Here is a 24000-nt window from a genome sequence, read left to right as displayed (position 1 = left end):
GGTTTTCAGAGCTGATATAGAGAAAAACCTATTATTCATGAGATTGAAAAAAAAATACACGATGCGAATTATTTTAAAATATATTTTGTTTGGAAGAAGGTGTTAGGCCAGAGTTATCTCCATTGATTTTAACCCGAAAGGGCGTTTTTTGGCGCGAGATTTTGCACTTTTGTTTCCTACGTAGTGGTAGTATTGGAAATAAGATTCTGCCTCTTGTTGGCGTGACCTTCAAACTGACCGAACATTATCGAACCAACTCTGCTATTTAGTATGTTTTTTTAAATATTGACGCTTGCCTAATCTATCTATCTATCTATCTATCTATCTATCTATCTATCTATCTATCTATAAAAGTGAGAATGCGTGTGTAAGGACACTTCTCAACCTATATACTCAACGAATTTTTAATATACAGACTTAGAATTTAGTATATAGGTCATTCAGATATATGGAAAACTTTTTAATAGGTTTTCATTCGAGAAAAAGGGCTTCTAAAGGGTCAAAATTGGTACGTGGGAGTCATCGGATTTTTCTCTGTTTCCTAACTGTTTCGCAAATGCGCATGCGTGAATGGTTCACATTACGGATTTCTTACGTTAAGTATGAATACGTTTCAAAACACTTTCAGTAAAGCTTGTCACGCTGGCTGAATAGTTATCATACTTGACTCACTGTTTTTATGTTTTGATCTCAGCTCGTGTATTTTTTATTTTTACTTGCAAAAAGTGGGCTGTTTAGAAAAACAATACTCGCATGCACATGTCTCAATTTCTGTATGAATTAAAATATAATATTTATACATATTTTACAACCGGGCAACGCCGCGCAGCCTGCTAGTAAGTATATAAAAGTAACAATGTGTGTGTGTGTGTGTGTGTACGTGTGTGTGTTTGTGTGTGTGTGTGTAAGGACACTTCTCAACCTATATACTAAACGAATTTTTGATCTACAGACTTGAAGTATGGTATATAGGGTATTCAGAAACGTGGAAAACGTTTTAATCAGGTTTCATCCAGAAAAAGGGATGCCAAGGGGTCAAAATTGAAAGTTTGGTACGTGGGGGTCATCGGATTTTATCTGTTTGTCAACGGTTTCACGAGGTTTGAAAACACCTTTTTAAAGGCGTGGCAAGCTGACCTAATGGTTATCGTACTTGATTCACTGTGTTTAGGTTTGGGTTTCGATCTCAGCTCGAGTATTTTTTTTTTTTTGCTTACAAAAAGTGAACTGTTCAGAAAAAAAACAACAACATAATACTCGCATGCATATGTCCCAGTTTTTTTTCCTGTTTTCTTTTTTTGTTTTTGTTTTACTTCATTTTTTGTTTAATACCGGGCAACGCCAGGCACATCTTCTAGTACATTATATTTCAACCGGCTCTCATACTTCGATCAAAGAAACCAGACGACTTTGTATATTTTTCTTCGAGTGCCGTGTTGCCACCGTTGATATTTTCCAGTAACTTGTCATTTTCCTGAATTCACACGCTTTCATTTCTCATCTCTAATAACTATGGTAATGACAACAGCATATTCTTTTTATTGTTTTGACTCTCGGGCATATATCCGACACAGACACAATTAATCAACCGAGAACCACATCACTCTACATAAAAAATATATGAGATATCAATGGATATATACATGAGAATCAAAACAAGGAAAAGAATATGCTGTTGTCATAGCCCTACTAATATCACGTGACTATTTTATTTTGTTCTGAAAAAAATTGGATGCTTCTGCAGTATAAGTCCACTGGAATAAATATCCATTTTATGCCAAAATACTATTGCGCATTACGTGTCATGTCGAAATCAAATCTGTTGCCAACGTCGCTGGAAAAATGGTAGAATCCTTCTACTGCTCCAGTAGATATCTCACTCCTGATACAATTCTCTACCGATATAAAAGCCAGGTACAGCCAATGATGGAGTACTGTTGCCACATCTGGCCAGGAGCTGCTAGAAGCAGCTTATCCTGTCTTGACAGTTCAAAATAGACTTCGTAGCTTAGTGGGGATGCACTTTTCTCTTCCCTTCAACCTCTTTCTCACAGAAGAGACGTTGCGAACCTGTCTCTGCTTTATCGTTATTTTCATGACAAGTGCTTGTCTGAGCTTCAATCTATGGCCCCCCCTCGCCAAACTTTCACGAAAAGCACTCGTCTAGCCAAAACCACTATCAATAAATTCCCCTGTGCCTAAACCTAAATGTAGATTCCATGAACAAAGTTTCTTTCTTAGAACTGCACGCTTGTGGAACTCTCTTCCGTGTGCCTGCTTTCCAGCTGATTGTCTTCAAGTCCAATGCAAACAAGTTCTTGATGAACCGCCCCACTAAGTAATCCAATTTACAAAATTTCCACTACTTATGTTTACCACTCTATAATCACATTGGCTAATGTATACCGATTAACCTTTAACCTCGAGTGGCCTCCGGGCCTTGTTAAGTGGTGATTCCTGTGTAAAAGAAAAAAAAAATACCAAAAATTACGAAAAATGATAGAGTAGAAAATCTGCTGAAATTACTTTTTACAAAAAAAAAAAAAAATCAAAGATGTTAGCGATCTTCCATTTTTTATTTTGATTTTAATATTTTGTCGAAATCATAGACTTAAGTTACGTCACTTGGATTCCAAAAATAATCTTCAATATTTACAAATACTGTAGCGTTGTACATGCGTTTACACACGCAGACCCAACACGTTGTAACAGGGTACGTCGCAAGGAAGAGAAGACAAGTAATAACTCAATCCCTTTTTCTTCTTCAACAACAACACTTATTTCCGAGTACTTTTCGAATAAACCGTGATCGTGCTCCTTCTATCTCGCCCTTCCTCCTGGACGTCGTTTCGAACATACTCTCGAACGTTATCCACGTCTCTAACATGATCATCTCTCTAACGTCCTCTCTCTCTCCTTTATATAGTCTTTTTCCTTACAGTGACATCATTTCGCATTTCATATGTATTTGTATACGCCAGGCCGCACTCTGTTACAATACGATAAAGCTTTATAATTCGATATATCTTATTTTTACTTGTAACTATTTTTTAATCAATCATTTATCGTAATTCTTTAGAATTTTTATAAATTTAACATGACAAGTAAGTACGTAATAGTGCTTTTACTTGAAATTAATTCATATGAAATCGAATTATACTCCACAAGCAACGAAAGTTGTAATTATTTTAATTTAGTTAATTTTTTTACAAAGGGGCCACCTCTTATCAAGGTCCGGAGGCCACTCGAGGATAAAGGTTAATAAGTGTACAGTAGACAACGGGACAATATTGTAGTAATTGTTAGTATTGGAAATTTAGTTAATTTTATTAGTTATATATATATATATATATATATATATATATATATATATATATATATATATATATATATATTCATCCAGAGGAAGTTATTCATCCAGAGAAAGTCTCGAAATAATGACGAAACGTTGATGAACACATAACTTGGTTTGTTTCCTTTTTTATCTCTTTCTCTTCCCCACTATATATATATATATATATATATATATATATATATATATATATATATATATATATATATATATATATATATATATATATATATATATATATATATATATATACTGGTAGTAATTGTGACACCCTGCACTGAAGAATCCCGAAAGGATGAAACACTAGTGTCTGTAGGTATTTAATTATTATAGTAAAAAAATAATTATGACAGCCCCTTTAAGAAATACGTTTCTTATCGTTGAGCACTTTCTGTTGAATAAAAGTCGGTCAATTTAGCTCTTATGCGTAGATCGTCGTATAACGATTTGATCACTGTCTGTCTGACGTAATGAACATTTAAATTAAAATGTTTAAAATTCAACGCTATTTCACACGATTAATGGTAGCCGAATGGATACGGCCTCCGCTAATCGAGCCAGAGATGTCTCGTGTCGCGGGGTTCGAATCGTTCGACTGGTAGTAATTGTGACACCCTGCACTGAAGAATCCCGAAAGGATGAAACACTAGTGTCTGTAGGTATTTAATTATTATAGTAAAAAAATAATTATATATATATATATAAAAATATATGTATGCGTATTTTAAGATCGGCAGCACCATGCGGCCTGCTAGTATATATATATATATATATATATATATATATATATATATATATATATATACTAGCAGGCCGCATGGTGCTGCCGATCTTAAAATACGCATACATATATTTTTATTAATACAGAAACTGAGACATTTGCATACGAGTATTATGTTTTTTTCTAATATATATATATATATATATATATATATATATATATATATAATGAAAATGATGGAAATAGTATATATATATATATATATATAACACTATCTAGCAATTATATATATATATATATATATATATATATATATATATATAACACTGACTAGCTTTTTGTATTTCTATCTCTCTATCTTTCTTAACCCCTCCCTTTCTCTCCTTTTTCATCCTTTTTTCTTTATCCCCTTCTGCATCTTTCCCTCTTTATCTCCTTATTTACCATTTTTCTCTTTCTCTGTCTCTTTGTCCCCCTCTTTACTTTTTCTTTCTTTCTTTCTTTTTCTTTTCATCTCGCTTTTCCCTCTCTTTCTCTCCCTCTTTCTCTCTCTCTTAATCTCTCTCTATTTATATCTATCTTCTCTTTTAGATCTCTTTCCTGGCCTCTCCCTTTCTCTTATCTCTCCCTCTCCACCCATCTCTCTCTCTCTCTCTCTCTCTCTCTCTCTCTCTCTCTCTCTTTCTTATTACCACTCAACCGATTTAATAATAAATCTTTCCACGTAGATGATGATGAAAACAGAACCTGGTTTTTATTTATTTTACGATTCTCGACACGCCTAGCGATAAATCCAGGATTGATAAGAGAAAATTGGATATCGAAAATTCAGGAAAAAAAACAAAAGACAAAAAAAAAGCCTTCATGACAAACAGATAAAGGTTACATCACAAAGAAAATAGTGAAGAGAATCGTGAGACACCTATGCAGGATTTGAAATGTCCAAAACCTGATATAACCAAAAGGTTTTCACTAAACAAGTTTTCGAGCATCCATGATTTAATCGGACTACATTTTACCCAGTTCGTTTCCAATAGATACGTACACGACTTAACGATAATCAGAAGAACATCGTTAGTGATGAAGGATACGCAAAATTGTCTACGAGAGGCCACAGAAGAAATTGAGAAATATCTCTGGTTAGGGGTTTGGCCAACTAGAATTCGATTTTTCCATTTAAGAAAATAATGTTCTTTTTTTTTCTTTTTTTTACAAAGGGGTTACCACATATCAAGATCAGAAGGCCACTCGAGGATAAGTGTTAATGTGTGTATTGTAGTCATAGGGATAGTAGTGTAGTGATCGTTTGTGGTGGAAATTTGGTATAAGTAGATTATTTACGAGGACGGTTCAATAAGAACGGGTTTACGGTGGACTTAAAGACGACAATATTGTTGTTGTCAGCTGAAAGGCAGATCAGCAGAACAAAGTTCCACAGACGGGCAGTTCTAGGAAAGAAGCTTTGCTGATGGAAATCACGTTTAGGTTTAGAGAGTGGGGGAAATTATTGATAGTGATTTTTGGCTAGGCGAGTGTTTTTTGTGAAAGATTGGCAAGGGGGGGGGATAGATTGGAGCTCAGGCGAACACTTGCCATGAAAATAACGATAAAGCAGAAACAGGTTCGCAACGTCTTTTCTGTGGGGAAGAAGTTGCAGAGAATAGAAAAAGGGAATCGCCTACTAGATTACGAAGTCGGTTTTGAACTCTATCAAGGTTACTCCCGCCCAAATGTAGTAACAGTACTCCATTCTAGGACGTACTTGGCTCTTATACAGGCAGAGAATGACATCGGCAGTGAGATATCTATCATTGGTAGAATAATCCCAACACAAGGTTTACTACTGTGGTTATGACCCACTTAAGCTTTACAGAAAACAAAGCATTATACCATACTATCTCTTACGCAAGAAGTCAAAAGTGTGCCAAAATTCTTTTTGTCACTTTATACCACTCAAGGATACGTCTTCGGCAATCATTCGCACACGGCACCAGCTGTTCTAGAACATACACTCCTCCAGGTTTTACTTTCTCTATTTGAGAAGAGGTTGGTTTATCGCCAATCGTTTGAGACGCCCCTATTAGGGAATGCCATCCGAGAAACTCGGGCATTTTTTATTGCGTTGGTCTATCTGCATTTCCGGCATTGTACATATTTATTTTAATTTTAATTTTATTTTATTTTTCTATGTAAGATTAAGCCACAGAGTGAATGTGGTATTCTGGTGATAGTGTCTAGTGTAGGGTAAGTTTGTGTCAAAATTAGATGACCATCGATCCCTCCCATAAAAAAAAAAGATTCGGGCTTCATGCCTAAGACAAGGGATGAACTGTATTATTGTTTTTGTTAAAAAAACTTGTGAATATACATTGTTTTCTTGCTACAATAAAATATATTCCCGTGGTACAAAGGAGGTTAATACCGTGTCTCAAAACGGAGCAAGAAAATTTTCCTCTTTCATTAATTATAAAAACATACAAATGTTTTATTTTGGTGACAGGGTCTAGTGTAATGTAAGCCCATTAGTTTGTAACAAAATTGGATGATCATCGACCCCCCCCCCTAAGAAAAACCCAAACAATTCAGGCTTTATGCTTAAGGCAAAAGATGAACTGTATTATTGTTATTTTTTAAAAACTTGTTGTGGATATACATTTTGTTTTTTGCTCCAATAAAATATCTTTTCGCGGTGGGAAGGGGGTTAATACCGTCTTAAAATATTAACCCCAAAGAACACTCCATTAATATAATGTAAACATGCACTAGACGGTTGCATGTTTATCTTGTTGCAATTCATTCGAATAACAGATTTGCTGCACGTGAAAAATATTTAACTAAGTGTTGTGGGGACTTATCTATACATAAGATATGAAATCTCCCGAACAATATAAATATATCGAGATGTATCACTCTAGGATGTATCCCTCTCTCTCTCTCTCTCTCTCTCTCTCTCCCTCTCTCTCTCTCTCTCTCTCTATATATATATATATATATATATATATATATATATATATATATTCCTCAAACTGAACAAAGAAACCTTCCTTTTTCATTAATTATGTAAACATGCATATGTTTTATTTTGGTGACAGTGTCTAGCGTATGCTAAGCCCATTAGTTTGTCACAAAATTAGATAACCATCGACGCCCCCCCTCCCAAGCAATTCGGGCTTCAACAAAGGATGAACTGTATTATCGTTTTTTTTTTATTTATTTTTTTTAACTAGTTGTGCATATACAATTTTTTTTTTTTTTTATTATTCAATAAAATATCTTCCCGTGGTGGGAAGGAGGTTAATACCTTCTTAAAATGAACCCCAAAGAACACTCCATTAATGCAATGTAAACATGCACTAGACGGTTGCATGTTTATTTTGTTGTATAGTTGCTATGCATTCAAATAACAGATTTGCTGCACGTGAAAAAATATTTAACTAAGTGCTGTGGGAACTCATCCATACACAAGATATGGACTCTCTCGAACAGTATAAATATACCAAGAGGTACCACTCGTAGTACACCAGTCGAAGTTCCGACCTTGACAATCAGTCTGAGAAAAATTGGGCCATTTCGGCGGCCTTTTAGCTGTCTTGCTGAGGCAAATATTCTGGGTAGCCATATGAAGCCCCCCCCCCCCCCCAGACCTTCTGGCTTTTGGGTGGAGCAAGTTTATCGCTTGTTATCCGAGCCACCCTGACCGGGTATTGCTGACGGGGCTTCTCCAACTTACTTTTACACAGCCGGAGTGTGCTGGTTCATTCATCCTACCTTCCACCTTGTGTCACATCTCCTCGCAGTGAGGTAGTGGTAAATTTTCGTAGCACATCGTATTGGCGCTAAGTAGCTCAATACTCGTTCTCTATGTATTCTGTTTTATTGCAAATACAAAACATCCGTGTTCGAGTCACTCTAGTGATTTCCTCGAGCCACAACACCAAGACAAAATAATCCACACAATGGGTAAAGTACAAGGTATATGTAGATGCAAGTAACACTCTTCTGGAGGTTGAATGTTCAATTATCAGTGTGGGCGATACTCAGAATACAATAGCGAATTACTTACACTTCTACTTGGTCATGGCTAACGAAACGAGAGTATGGATAAAGTAAAAGGTCCCATTCGAAATTCCCTTCAGATTCCCGAGTTCAACAGAAAGATTCCCAAATTCGACAAGATACATCTGGAGAAGGTCGGAGGTTACATCGGCCGAAACGTTGTACGAATAACAGTCATGATAAGAACAGTAATTCGAATAATCCAAATAATACAAGACAAACCATACTATTAGGGCCAAAGGTTTAGAAATATTCGTGATCACTAGGGTTATGACAACAGCATATTCTTTTCATTGTTTTGACTCTCGAGTATATATCCGACACAGTTAGACAGAGTTAATCAACCGAGAACCACATCACTCTATATAAATGCATATAAGATATTAACGGTACACATTAGAGAATAAAAACAATGAAATTAATATTTTGTTGTCCTAGCCCTAGTGACCACTGAATAAGTAAATGTTATTTACTTTTCTGTTGTTCATGTTCTGGGAGTCTATGCGACTGTTATCACGAATGCATACGTCCGACGATTTTTAACAGCGTGTAATGGCGTTTTTCAAGACGACTTTTTAGTAATGTGTCATGACGTCATAAGATTACGTCCTAAATTTTGGCACTTGGGTACCAATGAAACTACAGAATCTCGCTAAGCTAAGATGTTGGCCGGAATAAATCCAAGGGAGATAACTTCTACTCAAGCATCTTTTACACACATTTATTTAAAAAGGATTTTTTTTTAACGCAGTTACATGTTATTTTTAAATATTCAGATTTTTTGTATGAATCATTGCTCGTCGGGTGTTGGTAGATTTGATCATTTTTATTATTAGTCTGTTTATTAACGAAATTACAGCCAGATTAAAAAAAAAAACGCACAGTAAGGAAATGCTAGCTAATTAATAAGTTCGCAATTAATTCACATAAAAACGCTCAAATATGGGATAGAAATTTCAAGTATGTTTAATTCTAAGCAATTTTTGAAAAAATATTTGTATTTTCCTTCTCAACTGAATGTATTTTTTTTTATTTTTTAAAAGGGATTACAAAAATAGTTTTATCTTAATTAACCTTTTTTTTTTCAATCTTTATATTATTATTTTCGTGGTTCAAAAATGTACTCGAGTTTTCAAGAATCAAGTGCGAAACGTACAAGGACAAATGTTCGCTCGTTGATGAAAGAGATCTCTTCCGCCAATAAATGAACAAGGGAAGATAACTCTTAATGAATTAAACCCTTCTTGACCGATTTCTGCGCTCCAGGAGTATTCTACTTGAAAAATGATTACTTTTTGTTTTAGTTTAAATTTAAAAAAAAAAAAAAATGCCGCAAAGTCGATGTCCAGCTCAAAGACCCCTCAAAAAAAAAAAAAAAGATTACAATGAAAGAGACACATTTTAAGCTGAACCTATTCATAAAACACAATGCTCGCAGAAGAGTTCATTTTGTTTCTTCATTGTCAATTTAGAAACGATCAGTTGTGCGGGAAGGATTTTACCGACGATAAAGTTGTTGACGCGTTCTCGGTTGTTGTGGGATTGGACTTAGGTTAGATATGCAATTGGAAATATTGATGCACTCCTCTGGCAGCCATTTTGGAAAGATTACTCGTATTTCGCCACGAAATAAACGTTAGAATTAACCTTGCTAAAAAAAAACAAAAAAAAAAACACGCACACTCATATATTCATATTATTTATATTATACCCCCCGATTCTTAAAATTTATTGAATACATTTTTAAACTACGAAAACAACGAAGCTGTTTCCCAATCGACTACGACGTGGTCGTCTTCAAGTTTAAGGCTAACAAATACTTGCCGAGTCGTCTTCTTGGATAATCAAATTCTGCCATCATTTTGCCAATGGTTTCTAATCCTCTCGTAGTGTTGTTCATCAGTTAACTGGCAATTTCTTTGACTTGTATCCTAAAATAACATCGGGGAGCCATTAATAATCTCTATTATTATATAAAAGTCACTTTGTGTGTGTGTGTGTGTGTGTGTGTGAGTGAGAGAGAGAGAGAGAGAGAGAGAGAGAGAGAGAGAGAGAGAGAGTTCCTCATAGGTCTCCAAATTTGCAATTCTCACACAAAAGTAATTCATATGTCTGGTAGTGTTCTTAGATATGTTTTGTACAGAAATTCATCCGATAAGTTATCGGAAATCAAAAAAAAATTCGATCTAGGAAAAATAGTCTTTTCTCTCTCATAGATAAAGAAGAAGAATTTTACAGGGAAATATTTTGCGTTACACCGGCAAAGGGATATATTAAATTTTCAGCAAGTCATTTCTTCTTGAAAAAAAAAAAGAGAGATTTATTATAATCTGGAGATATAGCCTTGTAGTAGAATATTTTATTTTAATTTTTATTTATTAATGAGTTCAATTTACGATAAAAGAAGCCGTATCATTTAAAATCGCCGCAAATCATTTCTTCTATAGTAATACATACGCAATCTGCATAAATTAAAATATCATGTTTAAACGTATTGTACGACCAGGCAACACCGGGCTGTCAACTAGTAATACCAAAGAATAAACAACGATCAACGATCATCATCATCATCATCATCATCATCGTCATCGTCATCATCATCATCTATATATATTAATATTGTTGTACCTTTAACGTACGTATGTACGTGTGTCACGGTTTCCAGATTATAAATTATTCGATCGGGAGATCCTATTTATTTAAAAGAAGGATAGAAAGCGATAATATACTGCGAACATAAAATTATTAAAATAATTATTATAAACATTAAAATATATAAATACGCTAATTTAATGTTCGTAGTATATTATCACCTTCTATCCTACTTTTTAATAAATAGGATCTCCCGATCACCGAAGATGCAATGTAAAAAAGAAAAAAAAAAGTTAAAATAAACAACGATGTTGCTTTTGGGATGTGCGTGAAACTAAAATATACCTTCCTTTTTTTTAATTACATTTTCACCCCAAACAAGGCACAGTGCCACTTTGATGTAGGGGGTACTATGTGGGGAGTTGGGCAACAAGATGTCGGTTCACGTTATACTTGAATTTCTGCATGTCAGTACAGTTGGGGAAGCAGGAACCCGGAAGGGAATTCCAAAGTCTAGCGGTTCTGGGAAAGAAACTACTGGAGTAGAAGGCTCTCTTACATCTTGGGATCTCAATTGAAGGGGTGGGATTTTGTTGCTTGTCGGGTTTGTCGGGGGTATTTACGTCTAGGGGGTACAAGTGCTTGCAGTTCGTCGGAGCATTCACTGTTAAAGTACTTGTAGAACAGGCAGAAGGATGCAATATTTGGTCGATGGGACAGAGGCTGAAGCTTATATGACAGTTCAGGACCTATCAGGTTGGCGACTCTCTTTTGAACCTTGTCTAGGAGTGAGAGACTAGTAGCAGATGCACCAGCCCAAATATGACAACAATACTCCATACATGGGCGAATGGTTGCCTTATAGAGGTACAGGATACTTTCGGGCGTTCTTGATCTCCTCGTTAGGACCCAAGGATAGTATCTTTCTGTCTAAAGATGCTATAGTGATATTGTGGTGCTTCCGTTCGCGACGGGCATCTATACAATGGAAACATGTCACAGACTCCTATAAGAATATTGGAGATAAACCGTAATAACCAGATATATTCTGACATTACCTTAACCAGATTACTTAGATAAATATTTTTACAGTTTTAACCAAAAGGCTAAAATAACATCGCTAGGTCTCCATCCAAGCTGAACGTCCGCAGAATGTCCAGCAGCAATATATTATATATGAAAGATGCCGCAGTGGAGTTTCCATATGTCCCGCTAGTAGTCGTAGTAGTAGTAATAATAATAAAAATAATAGTTTATAGTGTTACATGATAAGGGCTGTCCCCTTTTCATGTAAGTATGAAAATAGAGAGATTTAGTTAAAATGAAAATGAAATAGAATAGACGAAATTCGAACCTCGTAATTTAGGTTTAGAAATAGATTACGAGAGAGAATTAGCAAATGGAATGTGAAAACAAACCATTGTTTAGCTTAGAAAATAAAATAGTTTCAAGAAAAGAATGTGCATTGTCAATTCTGTTATGAAAATTCAATTGAAGAATGCAACTATAAGATAATTTAATAAACATGTTTTTAACATATTGAAAATACAGGTTACTGGAAATATAGGTTAAAATTCCTTTTGTAAACAAAGGAAAAAGTTTTGGACACGCATTTCCAGAACACGTGAAAGAAGACACATGTTTTAACATGTGTATGACGTCATGGAAAATGGGAAGTTCTCGATATAGTTAGAAACTTTAGAGAAACTGGGGGAGATTCAGGAGAGAGAGTCTGAGGGCGACAGACGACAGTCCAGACATGGGATTCGAACGTCTAGAAGCGAGACGGTCACTTTTGAAACTTAGAATGTGAAGCTTTGAATTCTTGACTCAGAAAGCCACGACCGGTCGGGAGAAGAAATAAACCCATCATGTGTTTTTATAAACGTCGTCTTTGTGTTGTAATTCTACCAAAAGGTAAAGTGAAAATTGTTATTATATGTCTTGTATATCATGTGTTTTAAAATGTCTTTACATACACGTATCGACATCTCATATCTACAATGTGAACACTAAAACTGTCTGAACACTGTTTCCTCACTCAAAGAGCTTCTATTACACTTCTAAGTATGAACATTTTATATATATGAATCTCGTCATAATACGAACATCTCTCTCAACAACATCTCTCTCTCTCTTTCTAAGACACAACAAACTCTTTATAAGACTCTCTAAGCATCACTTTTAATAAGATTTAAGAACAATAATAACAATAAAAATACAACAATAGCACGAGATTCAATGAAAAATAATTCTATCAAAATCCCGATAGTAAAGAGGCACAATGATAACTCATGGGTAAAAAAAAAAAAAGTTTAAATAACTCAATTACCATATTTTATTCCATAGAAAAATGCGAGCTTCGGAAGTGATAGGTTTAAGATTAAACCTAAAAAAGTAAAAGGACTAGTTGTTAAAACTGGGAAAGAAATTCTAGTAAAAAAAAAAAGAAAAAATTATGACTTAAAATATTGCAGCATTAAGAATTTATATATAACTAACCGGGATACCCGGCGTTGCCCGGGTGTGGCGGTGGTATAGTAAGGCTACTGAGTAACCTAGCACTAAAAAAAAAGTTTCAATCGAGCGAGTACAAGTGCGACCGCAAAAAAAGTAACCAACGACGTCGTAAACACGACAAAAAAAGAGAGAAACAGAATTAACGGGCGACGTCGTAAGCGAAAGATTATCAGGTCTAGCACGGCAAAGAGCATCACTTTTGCCAACTCTATATAACCCAAATAAGATGGCATGCGAGCGACATTTCTGCTATGATTTATGACGGTGTCGACGACAAAAATGGTAACAACAGCCAATCAGAAGTAATCGTCTTTAAAACGCCAATGTTGAAAAGGGCGCTATGGTACCAATAACCAATCAAGAAACTGTCTCCCACGTTCCTTACTTATTCTGAAGACTTTTGAACATCAGTAATTTTATTATAACTTTTGTTTTAATGAACGAAAATTGAAAATGTTTTATTTCAAAATATAGCTGGGAAGGTGACCTATGAACTGTAACAATTGTTTGAAATTTGGTCGCAAAATGAGTGAGCGGTGAAACTAAAGCAGTTCTAAATCAGTAAAACTTGCACTTAACTATATATTCAAATACCGTAGTGTTTGAATGATTTCGCGAAAATTAAAATCGATTTAATGAAATTTGGAATGTCGACCCTTGACCAGCCTTGAACTTTGGATCCATGAGAATCTTCAATCTTTCTTTTCTTTTTTCTTTTTTTTTTCTTAAAAAAAAAGAAATTTAAAGCAAAAATGTTTTCTTTTTATTCGTTTCGTTAGCCCCAAAACGCTGGAAATAGTTTTTTTAATTATTTAAGAAACTAAAAATAAAATAAAATAAAATAAAATAAAACGATTCTCAAAATAATGAAAGAAAATTGGATTTTATTTTTATGATTTCGATTATCTTGAGTGTTTATTCGGACTTTTTAAGGATTCAAATGAAAAGCATAATTAATCCCCTTTTGAAGGCTTTTTCAGTATCAAATCTGTCTCTAAAGCTGGAAAATTAATGGAGTAAGTCTGTTCTAACAAATAATATGGCAGGGTTTAAGGAGTGACAACAATATATATAAAACTATGTGTATATAAAACTATGTGTATATAAAACTATGTGTATATAAAACTATGTGTATATAAAACTATGTATATATAAAACTATGGGTACATAAAACTATGTGTATATAAAACTATGTATATATAAAACTATGTGTATATAAAGCTATGTGTATATAAAACTATGTATATATAAAACTATGTATATATAAAACTATGTATATATAAAACTATGTGTATATAAAACTATGTGCATATAAAACTATGTATATATAAAACTATGTGCATATAAAACTATGTATATATAAAACTATGTATATATAAAACTATGTATATATAAAACTATGTGTATATAAAACTATGTATATATAAAACTATGTATATATAAAACTATGTGTATATAAAACTATGTGTATTTAAAACTATGTGTATATAAAACTATGTATATATAAAACTATGTGTATATAAAACTATATGTATATAAAACTATGTATATATAAAACTATGTATGTAAAAAACTATGTGTATATAAAACTATGTGTATATAAAACTATGTGTATATAAAACTATGTATATATAAAACTATGTATATATAAAACTATGTGTATATAAAACTATGTGTATATAAAACTATGTATATATAAAACTATGTATATATAAAACTATGTGTATATAAAACTATGTGTATATAAAACTATGTATGTATAAAACTATGTGTATATAAAACTATGTGTATCTAAAACTATGTGTATATAAAACTATGTATAAATATAAAACTATGTATATATAAAACTATGTATATATAAAACTATGTGTATATAAAACTATGTGTATATAAAACTATGTGTATATAAAACTATGTATATATAAAACTATGTATATATAAAACTATGTATATATAAAACTATGTGTATATAAAACTATGTGTATATAAAACTATGTATATATAAAACTATGTGTATATAAAACTATGTGTATATAAAACTATGTATATATAAAACTATGTGTATATAAAACTATGTGTATATAAAACTATGTATATATAAAACTATGTGTATATAAAACTATGTGTATATAAAACTATGTATAAATAAAACTATGTGTATATAAAACTATGTGTATATAAAACTATGTGTATAAAAAACTATGTGTATCTAAAACTATGTGTATATAAAACTATGTATAAATATAAAACTATGTATATATAAAACTATGTATATATAAAACTATGTGTATATAAAACTATGTGTATATAAAACTATGTATATATAAAACTATGTGTATATAAAACTATGTGTATATAAAACTATGTGTATATAAAACTATGTATATATAAAACTATGTATATATAAAACTATGTGTATATAAAACTATGTGTATATAAAACTGTGTATATATAAAACTATGTGTATATAAACCTATGTATGTATAAAACTATGTGTATATAAAACTATGTATATATAAAACTATGTACATATAAAACTATGTATATAAAAAACTATGTATATATAAAACTATGTATATATAAAATTATGTGTATATAAAACTATGTATATATAAAACTATGTATATATAAAATTATGTGTATATAAAACCATGTGTATATAAAACTATGTATATATAAAACTATGTGTATATAAAACTATGTATATAATAAAACTATGTATATATAAAACTATGTGTATATAAAACTATGTATATAATAAAACTATGTGTATATAAAACTATGTATATAATAAAACTATGTATATATAAAACTATGTATATATAAAACTATGTGTATATAAAACTATGTATATATAAAACTATGTGTATATAAAACTATGTATATATAAAACTATGTGTATATAAAACTATGTATATATAAAATTATGTGTATATAAAACTATGTATATATAAAACTATGTATATATAAAACTATGTGTATATAAAACTATGTGTATATAAAACTATGTATATATAAAACTATGTATATATAAAACTATGTATATATAAAACTATGTGTATATAAAACTATGTGTATATAAAACCATGTATATATAAAACTATGTATATATAAAACTATGTATATATAAAACTATGTGTATATAAAACTATGTGTATATAAAACTATGTATATATAAAACTATGTATATATAAAACTATGTATATATAAAACTATGTGTATATAAAACTATGTGTATATAAAACTATGTATATATAAAACTATGTATATATAAAACTATGTGTATATAAAACTATGTGTATATAAAACTATGTATATATAAAACTATGTATATATAAAACTATGTGTATATAAAACTATGTGTATATAAAACTATGTATATATAAAACTATGTGTATATAAAACTATGTATATATAAAACTATGTATATATAAAACTATTTATATATAAAACTATGTGTATATAAAACTATGTGTATATAAAACTATGTATATATAAAACTATGTGTATATAAAACTATGTGTATATAAAACTATGTATATATAAAACTATGTATATATAAAACTATGTGTATATAAAACTATGTGTATATAAAACTATGTATATATAAAACTATGTGTATATAAAACTATGTGTATATAAAACTATGTATATATAAAACTATGTGTATATAAAACTATGTGTATATAAAACTATGTATATATAAAACTATGTATATATAAAACTATGTGTATATAAAACTATGTGTATATAAAACTATGTATATATAAAACTATGTGTATATAAAACTATGTATATATAAAACTATGTGTATATAAAACTATGTGTATATAAAACTATGTGTATATAAATCTATGTATATATAAAACTATGTGTATATAAAACTATGTGTATCTAAAACTATGTGTATCTAAAACTATGTATAAATAAGACTATGTGTATATAAAACTATGTGTATATAAAACTATGTTTATATAAAACTATGTGTATATAAAACTATGTATATATAAAACTATGTGTATATAAAACTATGTGTATATAAAACTATATATATATAAAACTATGTGTATATAAAACTATGTGTATATAAAACTATGTGTATATAAAACTATGTATATATAAAACTATGTGTATATAAAACTATGTGTATATAAAACTATGTATATATAAAACTATGTGTATATAAAACTATGTATATAATAAAACTATGTATATATAAAACTATGTGTATATAAAACTATGTGTATATAAAACTATGTATATATAAAACTATGTGTATATAAAACTATGTATATAATAAAACTATGTGTATATAAAACTATGTATATAATAAAACTATGTATATATAAAACTATGTATATATAAAACTATGTGTATATAAAACTATGTATATATAAAACTATGTGTATATAAAACTATGTATATATAAAATTATGTGTATATAAAACTATGTATATATAAAACTATGTGTATATAAAACGATGTATATATAAAACTATGTGTATATAAAACGATGTATATATAAAAGCATAGACATGATATAAATGTGATATTTTAATTTGTCCACATTTCGTATGTATCATTAGAGTTATGATTTCAAAAGTAAGAAAAAAATATTTGGGTGCCATCAGCTAAAATCGAAACCGAAACAGAACTGTAGCATTCAAGGCTGGTGACGTTAGCATAGAATCGACGTGACACGAATATGAACTGATTCAAAATAAACTAAGATTAATGTACAACATGTATAACGATGTTTTTTAGTTTTGACCCCTTAAAATCTATTTATTCTTTCAAAGTATAATCCACATCCGGACATTTCTTGATGTACAAAACGAATTGAACGAGGTTTTTGTTTCAATAAATTTCCGTCCTATGTCTGACGAAGTGGATCTTTTTTAATAGGGATTCCACCGAAACATGTATGCACACATGTAACCAATAATGTTTTTCTAATAAACAGACTATATATATATATATATATATATATATATATATATATATATATATATATATATAAAAGTAAACGTGTCTGTGTGTTTGTCTGTCTGTGTACATTTCCCTACGCAATAATTCTGTCAATTTTTAGTCTACAGACTCGAAATTTGATATACAGGGTACTGAGATTTGGGAACATCGATGTGATTGGTTTCCGGGTCAAAGGGCTTCACCTTTGAGAAATATACCAAACTCCTCCGATAATTTTGGGTCTAGACACTTAAAATTTTCGATATAGGTTCCGTGGACATGGATAATAATAATTTGATTTAAGCCCAAAACAATAAATGTTAAGGGGTCATAATAGGGGTCAACGTTAAACAAAATTTGACCTCTGCGGTCTCTACCTAATTACTCAGACAATTTCTGGTCTAAACATTTGAAATTTTACATAAAGGGTACTCAGAGATAGGGCAAACTTTTTCATCGGTTTGGGTCGAAAATTTTTAGTTACCAATATATAAATGTATGTATGTATGTATGTATGTATGTATGTATGCATGTATGCATGTATGTATGTATGTATGTATGTATGTATGTATGTATGTCTGCCAAAACTTTCGACAGAGGCGACGGATTTTACCAAGATCAGTATCGTTTTAAAATTCGACCTTTTATACGAGAAATATCGAAAAATTGGCTAAAAACAACAATATATTCACCTTCAACTAGGCACTTTTCTACAGGGGGGGGGTCGCTTTTTTCGCCGATACTTTTTAAAGATAGCCTCTCCTTTCAATTGTCTAAGCTTAACTTAAACATAAGTCACATCAGTTTTGGCAGTGGTCGTAACCGCAAAGATGTCAGGTTTTTTTGCCGTTCTTTTCCTCCTTCGCGGTACGGGTTCGACCCTGCCTTCCTACTACCACTTTTTTTTTTTTTTGCTCTACATACACATCCAAACACCCGGGCAACGCCTGGCTGAAACGCTAGTATATATATATATATATATATATATATATATATATATATATATATATATATATATATATATATATATATATATATGTTGGATGTGATAACTAATGGCTACACATAAAGGTAAGCTAAGCGTTGAACGCCATCATAAGTATCATATATAAAAAAGCGCATACATATTCTAAACCGAGTAAAATGAGTACCTATTTACTATGCCTCCCCACGGGACAGAGTTAGACACCAGGATCGTTTTTTAACGTGGAGAAAAGGTACAAAAATAAAAATTGTCTCAGTCGTGAAGGACTAATACTCCACCGAAAGAGAACAAGAAATGAAAGTGCAGCATCTGAAGAACAGATACTACACTTTGATCTTGACCAAAAAGGCCAATAAATAAGGCGAGTAAAATGAGTATGATTAACTAAAAGTCAGTTTTAATTTTTTTCAAATTTTTTTTTTTTAAATTTTAATAATTTTTTTTTTCATAAATAACCATCTCATAGATATTTTATTTACTACTTATTCAATCGTTAATCTATCATCTCATAATATTATTTAGTTTTAAACGTTTAATAACCTGTTTTAAATGTATATTATCTATTTTTAAAATAACTAGTATTATGAATAAAGATTGGATTAATAATCTCAACTGATGAATGTATATAATGCACAGAAAAGAAATGAATATGGTGAAAAAAAAAAAAAAAGCGCATAACTATGAAATTATATTGGGAGATCCCACATCAATTTGTATATTGTGATAACCTATCTTATCTGGTTACCCCTTTCTTAACCTTGGAAATGATATTATCCCAGTTATTGGTTTTAATTATAAAAAGAGGTAATGTTTTTGACGGATACTCTCGTGGATATTCTTGGCCTGATGAGGTGATTTTCCCTGGCAGGGTGGTCACTGAAACATATTTGCATATGTGTAGCCATTAGTTATCACATCCAACATATTCATACTGCTCTGTATGAATATTGAGCACTCTTTGGTTGACTCATTTTGGTTTTGTTTAAATAATACTACCAATAATATATATATATATATATATATATATATATGGTATATATATATATGATATATATATGATATATATATATAATATATATATATGATATATATACATATGATATATGTATATATATATATATATGTATATATATATGATATATGTATATATATATACATACATATATATATATATATGATATATGTATATATATATATATATATATATATATATATATATATATATGTATATATATATTGTTTTAAGAAGATCAAGACATAAACGAATAGATTGATAGCAACAAATAGTGTCTTTTATTTGTATTTATTGCTATCAATCTATTCCTTAATATCTTGATTTTGTTAAAACAATATATGAATACTCAATTATGAAATATGATAATTTTGTAGATTACAGTTTAAGTCATCTCGTTTTGGCTTAAAACTTATTGGTATATGAACGATTACCGAATTTTCAATTATATAAACCCAGTAAAACTCGGAATACTATATATATATATATATATATATATATATATATATATATATATATATATATATATATATATATATATATATGTGTGTGTGTGTGTGTGTGTGTGTGTGTGTGTATATATATATGTATGTATATATATATATATATATATATATATCTTCTATATATATAAAAGCCAAACGTCTGTGTGTATGTATGTATGTTTGTTTGTAACGCTAAAACTTTTGAAAGACGGAACCAAACTTGACAAATTTGGTATCATATCGAAGTCCCATCACCCGGATGACAAATATCGAAATTTCACGTCAAACGGACCACTAGAAGTTGGTCAACCGATCAGTTATCTTCGAGGGGGGGGGTCCCCAAAAAACCTGTCATTATCTATATATAAAAAAGACAAATGTTTGTTTGTAACGCTAAAACTTGAGATGAAAGATTCCTCTCCCCTAAGAATAAAACATATGTTCAATATCTGCTTTTGTTTTTTCATTGTTTATACGGTCCCGAGCAACGCCGGGTAGCCCTGCTAGTCTATATATATAAAAGACAAATGTTTGTTTGTAACGCTAAAACTTGAGATGAAAGATTCCTCTCCCCTAAGAATAAAACATATGTTCAATATCTGCATTTGTTTTTTCATTGTTTATACGGTCCCGAGCAACGCCGGGTAGCCCTGCTAGTATATATATAAATGACAAAAGTATATATTCCAAATTTCAAGAGAGAGAGAGAGAGAGAAGGGAGAGAGAGAGAGAGAGAGAGAGAGGGGGGATCTTTTGGGTGTTTATAAATACGCCAGAAGATGCCGAAAAGAGTTGCTTTTGTCTGGTTAAAAGCTGTACCAGCACAGCTAAACTCACAATCTTGTGAGTTAATGAATATATGCGACGAACGATGAGAACTTCATGCAGAACAGACAATCCTGACGTGTGATATTATTTTTAGTTTTGTGCAGGAATCCAACTTGCTCCTCTTTCTCCTCCTCTTCCTCCTTCTCCTCCCCCTCCTTCATGTTTGGAACGAGAGGGAGGTGACGGTGGCTAAGGGAATTAACGGTTTGAACTGGCAAACTCGGTGTGACAAGTTCGATTCCAGTTCGCCCCACAGAAACAGTTTCACTTAGGGATATTGGCAACCTTCACAGCTCCTCCCGTAGCTCCCCGATGTCTTTCTACAAATAATTCTAACTAGAAAGATATCGAGGAAAATGAATGCCAACAATAATCATCTGATTTTTTAGAAATATATGAACAGCAGCAACAACAACAACAACAACAACAACAACAGATTTGTTACTTATTTCGAGAAAGCGAGTTATTATAAAAAGTGGCATTAGTGGTAACGTACGTAGAAACATGAAATTGATCTGCCATCTATAATATAAATCTCCCCTGTCTGTTTAAATGTATGTATGTACGTATGTATGTATGTATTAGTGATAGGACGATTCTAATATTTTTCCCGATTCGGTACTAAATTCCCGATTCCGATACAATTACCGACTCCGATTCCGATTCTTTATAAATCTCTAAATATTTAACTATAAAAGTGCTGTTTTGTCCCGATTGCCGTAAACACATCTTAAATGTGCATATAGTTTTTCAAACGTGAAAACACATTTGTGAGGGGTTGGTCTGGAGATTTTAGTCTCATTCGAAGTTTAAATCCATAAATATTTATTATTTTATTATTACTACAAGCAGTGGAAGATGTTTCGTAAATAAAAATCAAATAAAAAAGATAATTTAAGAAATTGGTTTTGGCATCGGAAAATAGGCTCGAATTTTTCCGATTCCGATTCCGATACTGATTCCGATACCTCAAAAAGCTCAAATTTTTCCGATTCTGGATTCCGATTAATCGTCCCAACACTAGTATGTATGTATGTATGTATGTATGTATGTATGTATGTATGTATGTATGTATGCCTAAAACTTTCGACAGAGGCGACGGATTTTCACGAGATCGGTATCGTTTTGAAGCTCGACCCTACGGACGACAAATATTGAAAGATTGGCTAAAAACATTTATTCCTTCATCCTCAACTGGGCACTTTTCTACATGGAGGGGTCGCTTTTTTCGCCGATATTTTCGAAATTTATCCCTTCTTTTCGATTGACTAGCCTTAATTTAAACCTTCGCCACTGCCGGTTTGGCGATGGACGCAACAGCAAAGACGTCACGTTTTTTTTTATCACGCTCTTTTCCTCATTCGCGGTACGGGTTCGAGCCTGCTTGCCTACTACCAGTTTTTTTTTCTTTTTTTTTTTTTGCTTAACACACACCTCCAAACACCCGGGCAATGCCGGGAACCCAGGCTAGTATTATTATATAAATATGCGTAAATTAATATCTAACATAATGATTGTGGTTAGCTTCAGCTGCTGCGGCCGTTTCTTTCTTTCCGTTGCCTTGTTTTAATTGATTGTTTTATTTGATATTAATTCATACATTCCACTGTTATTTCGCATCTAAGCATTAATCGATCGTTCGATTATTAAATCAGATCAATAAATTCATATCGAATACCGGTTACGTTTTCTATCAGCAACACTGTATTATTTTCACGCAAAACAGAAGAAGAAGAAGAAGAAGAAGAAGAAGAAGAAGAAGAAGAAGAAGAAGAAGAAAGAAAGAAAGAAAAAAAAACGTTTTCAGCGGATATTACCGGTCCGTCTGTCATAATAGTAAAAAATGTTTGATAATAGTCGAGGAGACCAAGGTTCAATCCTCGGTCGTGTCATACTAAATAATAAAAATTCGTACTTGACGCATCTCTTGATGCGTATAAGATGACGTACTGTTGCCACTTCTTGAAAGGAGCTGTTAAGAGTACCATTTACTGCCTCGACAGGGTTCAAAATCGGTTCCCTCTTCTCGAATCTAGATATTCTTTCTCAGAGAAGAGGCATAGCGAACCAATCTATGCTCTATCATTATTTTTATGGCAGATGCTCAACTGAACTTCTATGTGTGCCCCCCTCCCCTTGTAGAACATCTGCAGCAGATACTCGTCCGGCTACAAAAACTACCAACAATTTTCTTTATTATCTATCTGTACCTAAAACTAAACGTAAATTCCATGATCAAAGTTTCTTTCTTAGTACTGCCCATCTGTGGAACACAATACCTCAGGGCTGCTTCCCAACTGACTATAACATGACTGTTTTCAAGTCTAACGTGAACAAGTTCCTCATATTTTTTTTAAAATAAAATGGAGTATTGTTACCACATCAGGGGAAGGAGCTTTTCAAAGCTTCCTTTCTTGCTTTAACAGGGTTTAAAACCGGCTTCGAAATCTCGTAGGTGATTTTCTTTTTCACAGACGAGAC

At 31.6% G+C, this 24000-nt stretch overlaps 1 protein-coding gene across 2 annotated transcripts in view; it reads right to left on the bottom strand.

The window, feature by feature from the left end:
- Positions 1 to 24000, bottom strand: part of LOC145252503 (centriolar satellite-associated tubulin polyglutamylase complex regulator 1-like) — a 90379-nt gene that overhangs the window by 50605 nt on the left and 15774 nt on the right. The window contains exon 2 of one of the 2 annotated variants that reach the window (XM_080112007.1): positions 9954 to 10060. The exons of the other annotated variant lie outside the window; for it this stretch is intronic. Within the exon in view, the coding sequence (XP_079968133.1) occupies positions 9954 to 10029 (76 nt within the window). The 5' untranslated portion in view covers positions 10030 to 10060. The remainder of the gene's footprint in view (positions 1 to 9953; positions 10061 to 24000) is intronic. 2 annotated transcript variants of the gene reach the window in all.

The sequence above is a fragment of the Euprymna scolopes genome, chromosome 29 (genome assembly GCF_053919585.1).
Source record: "Euprymna scolopes isolate OS-2025 chromosome 29, ASM5391958v1, whole genome shotgun sequence".
In the NCBI taxonomy this organism is placed as follows: Eukaryota; Metazoa; Mollusca; class Cephalopoda; order Sepiida; family Sepiolidae; genus Euprymna; species Euprymna scolopes.
This window is presented reverse-complemented; position numbering and strand designations above follow the sequence as displayed.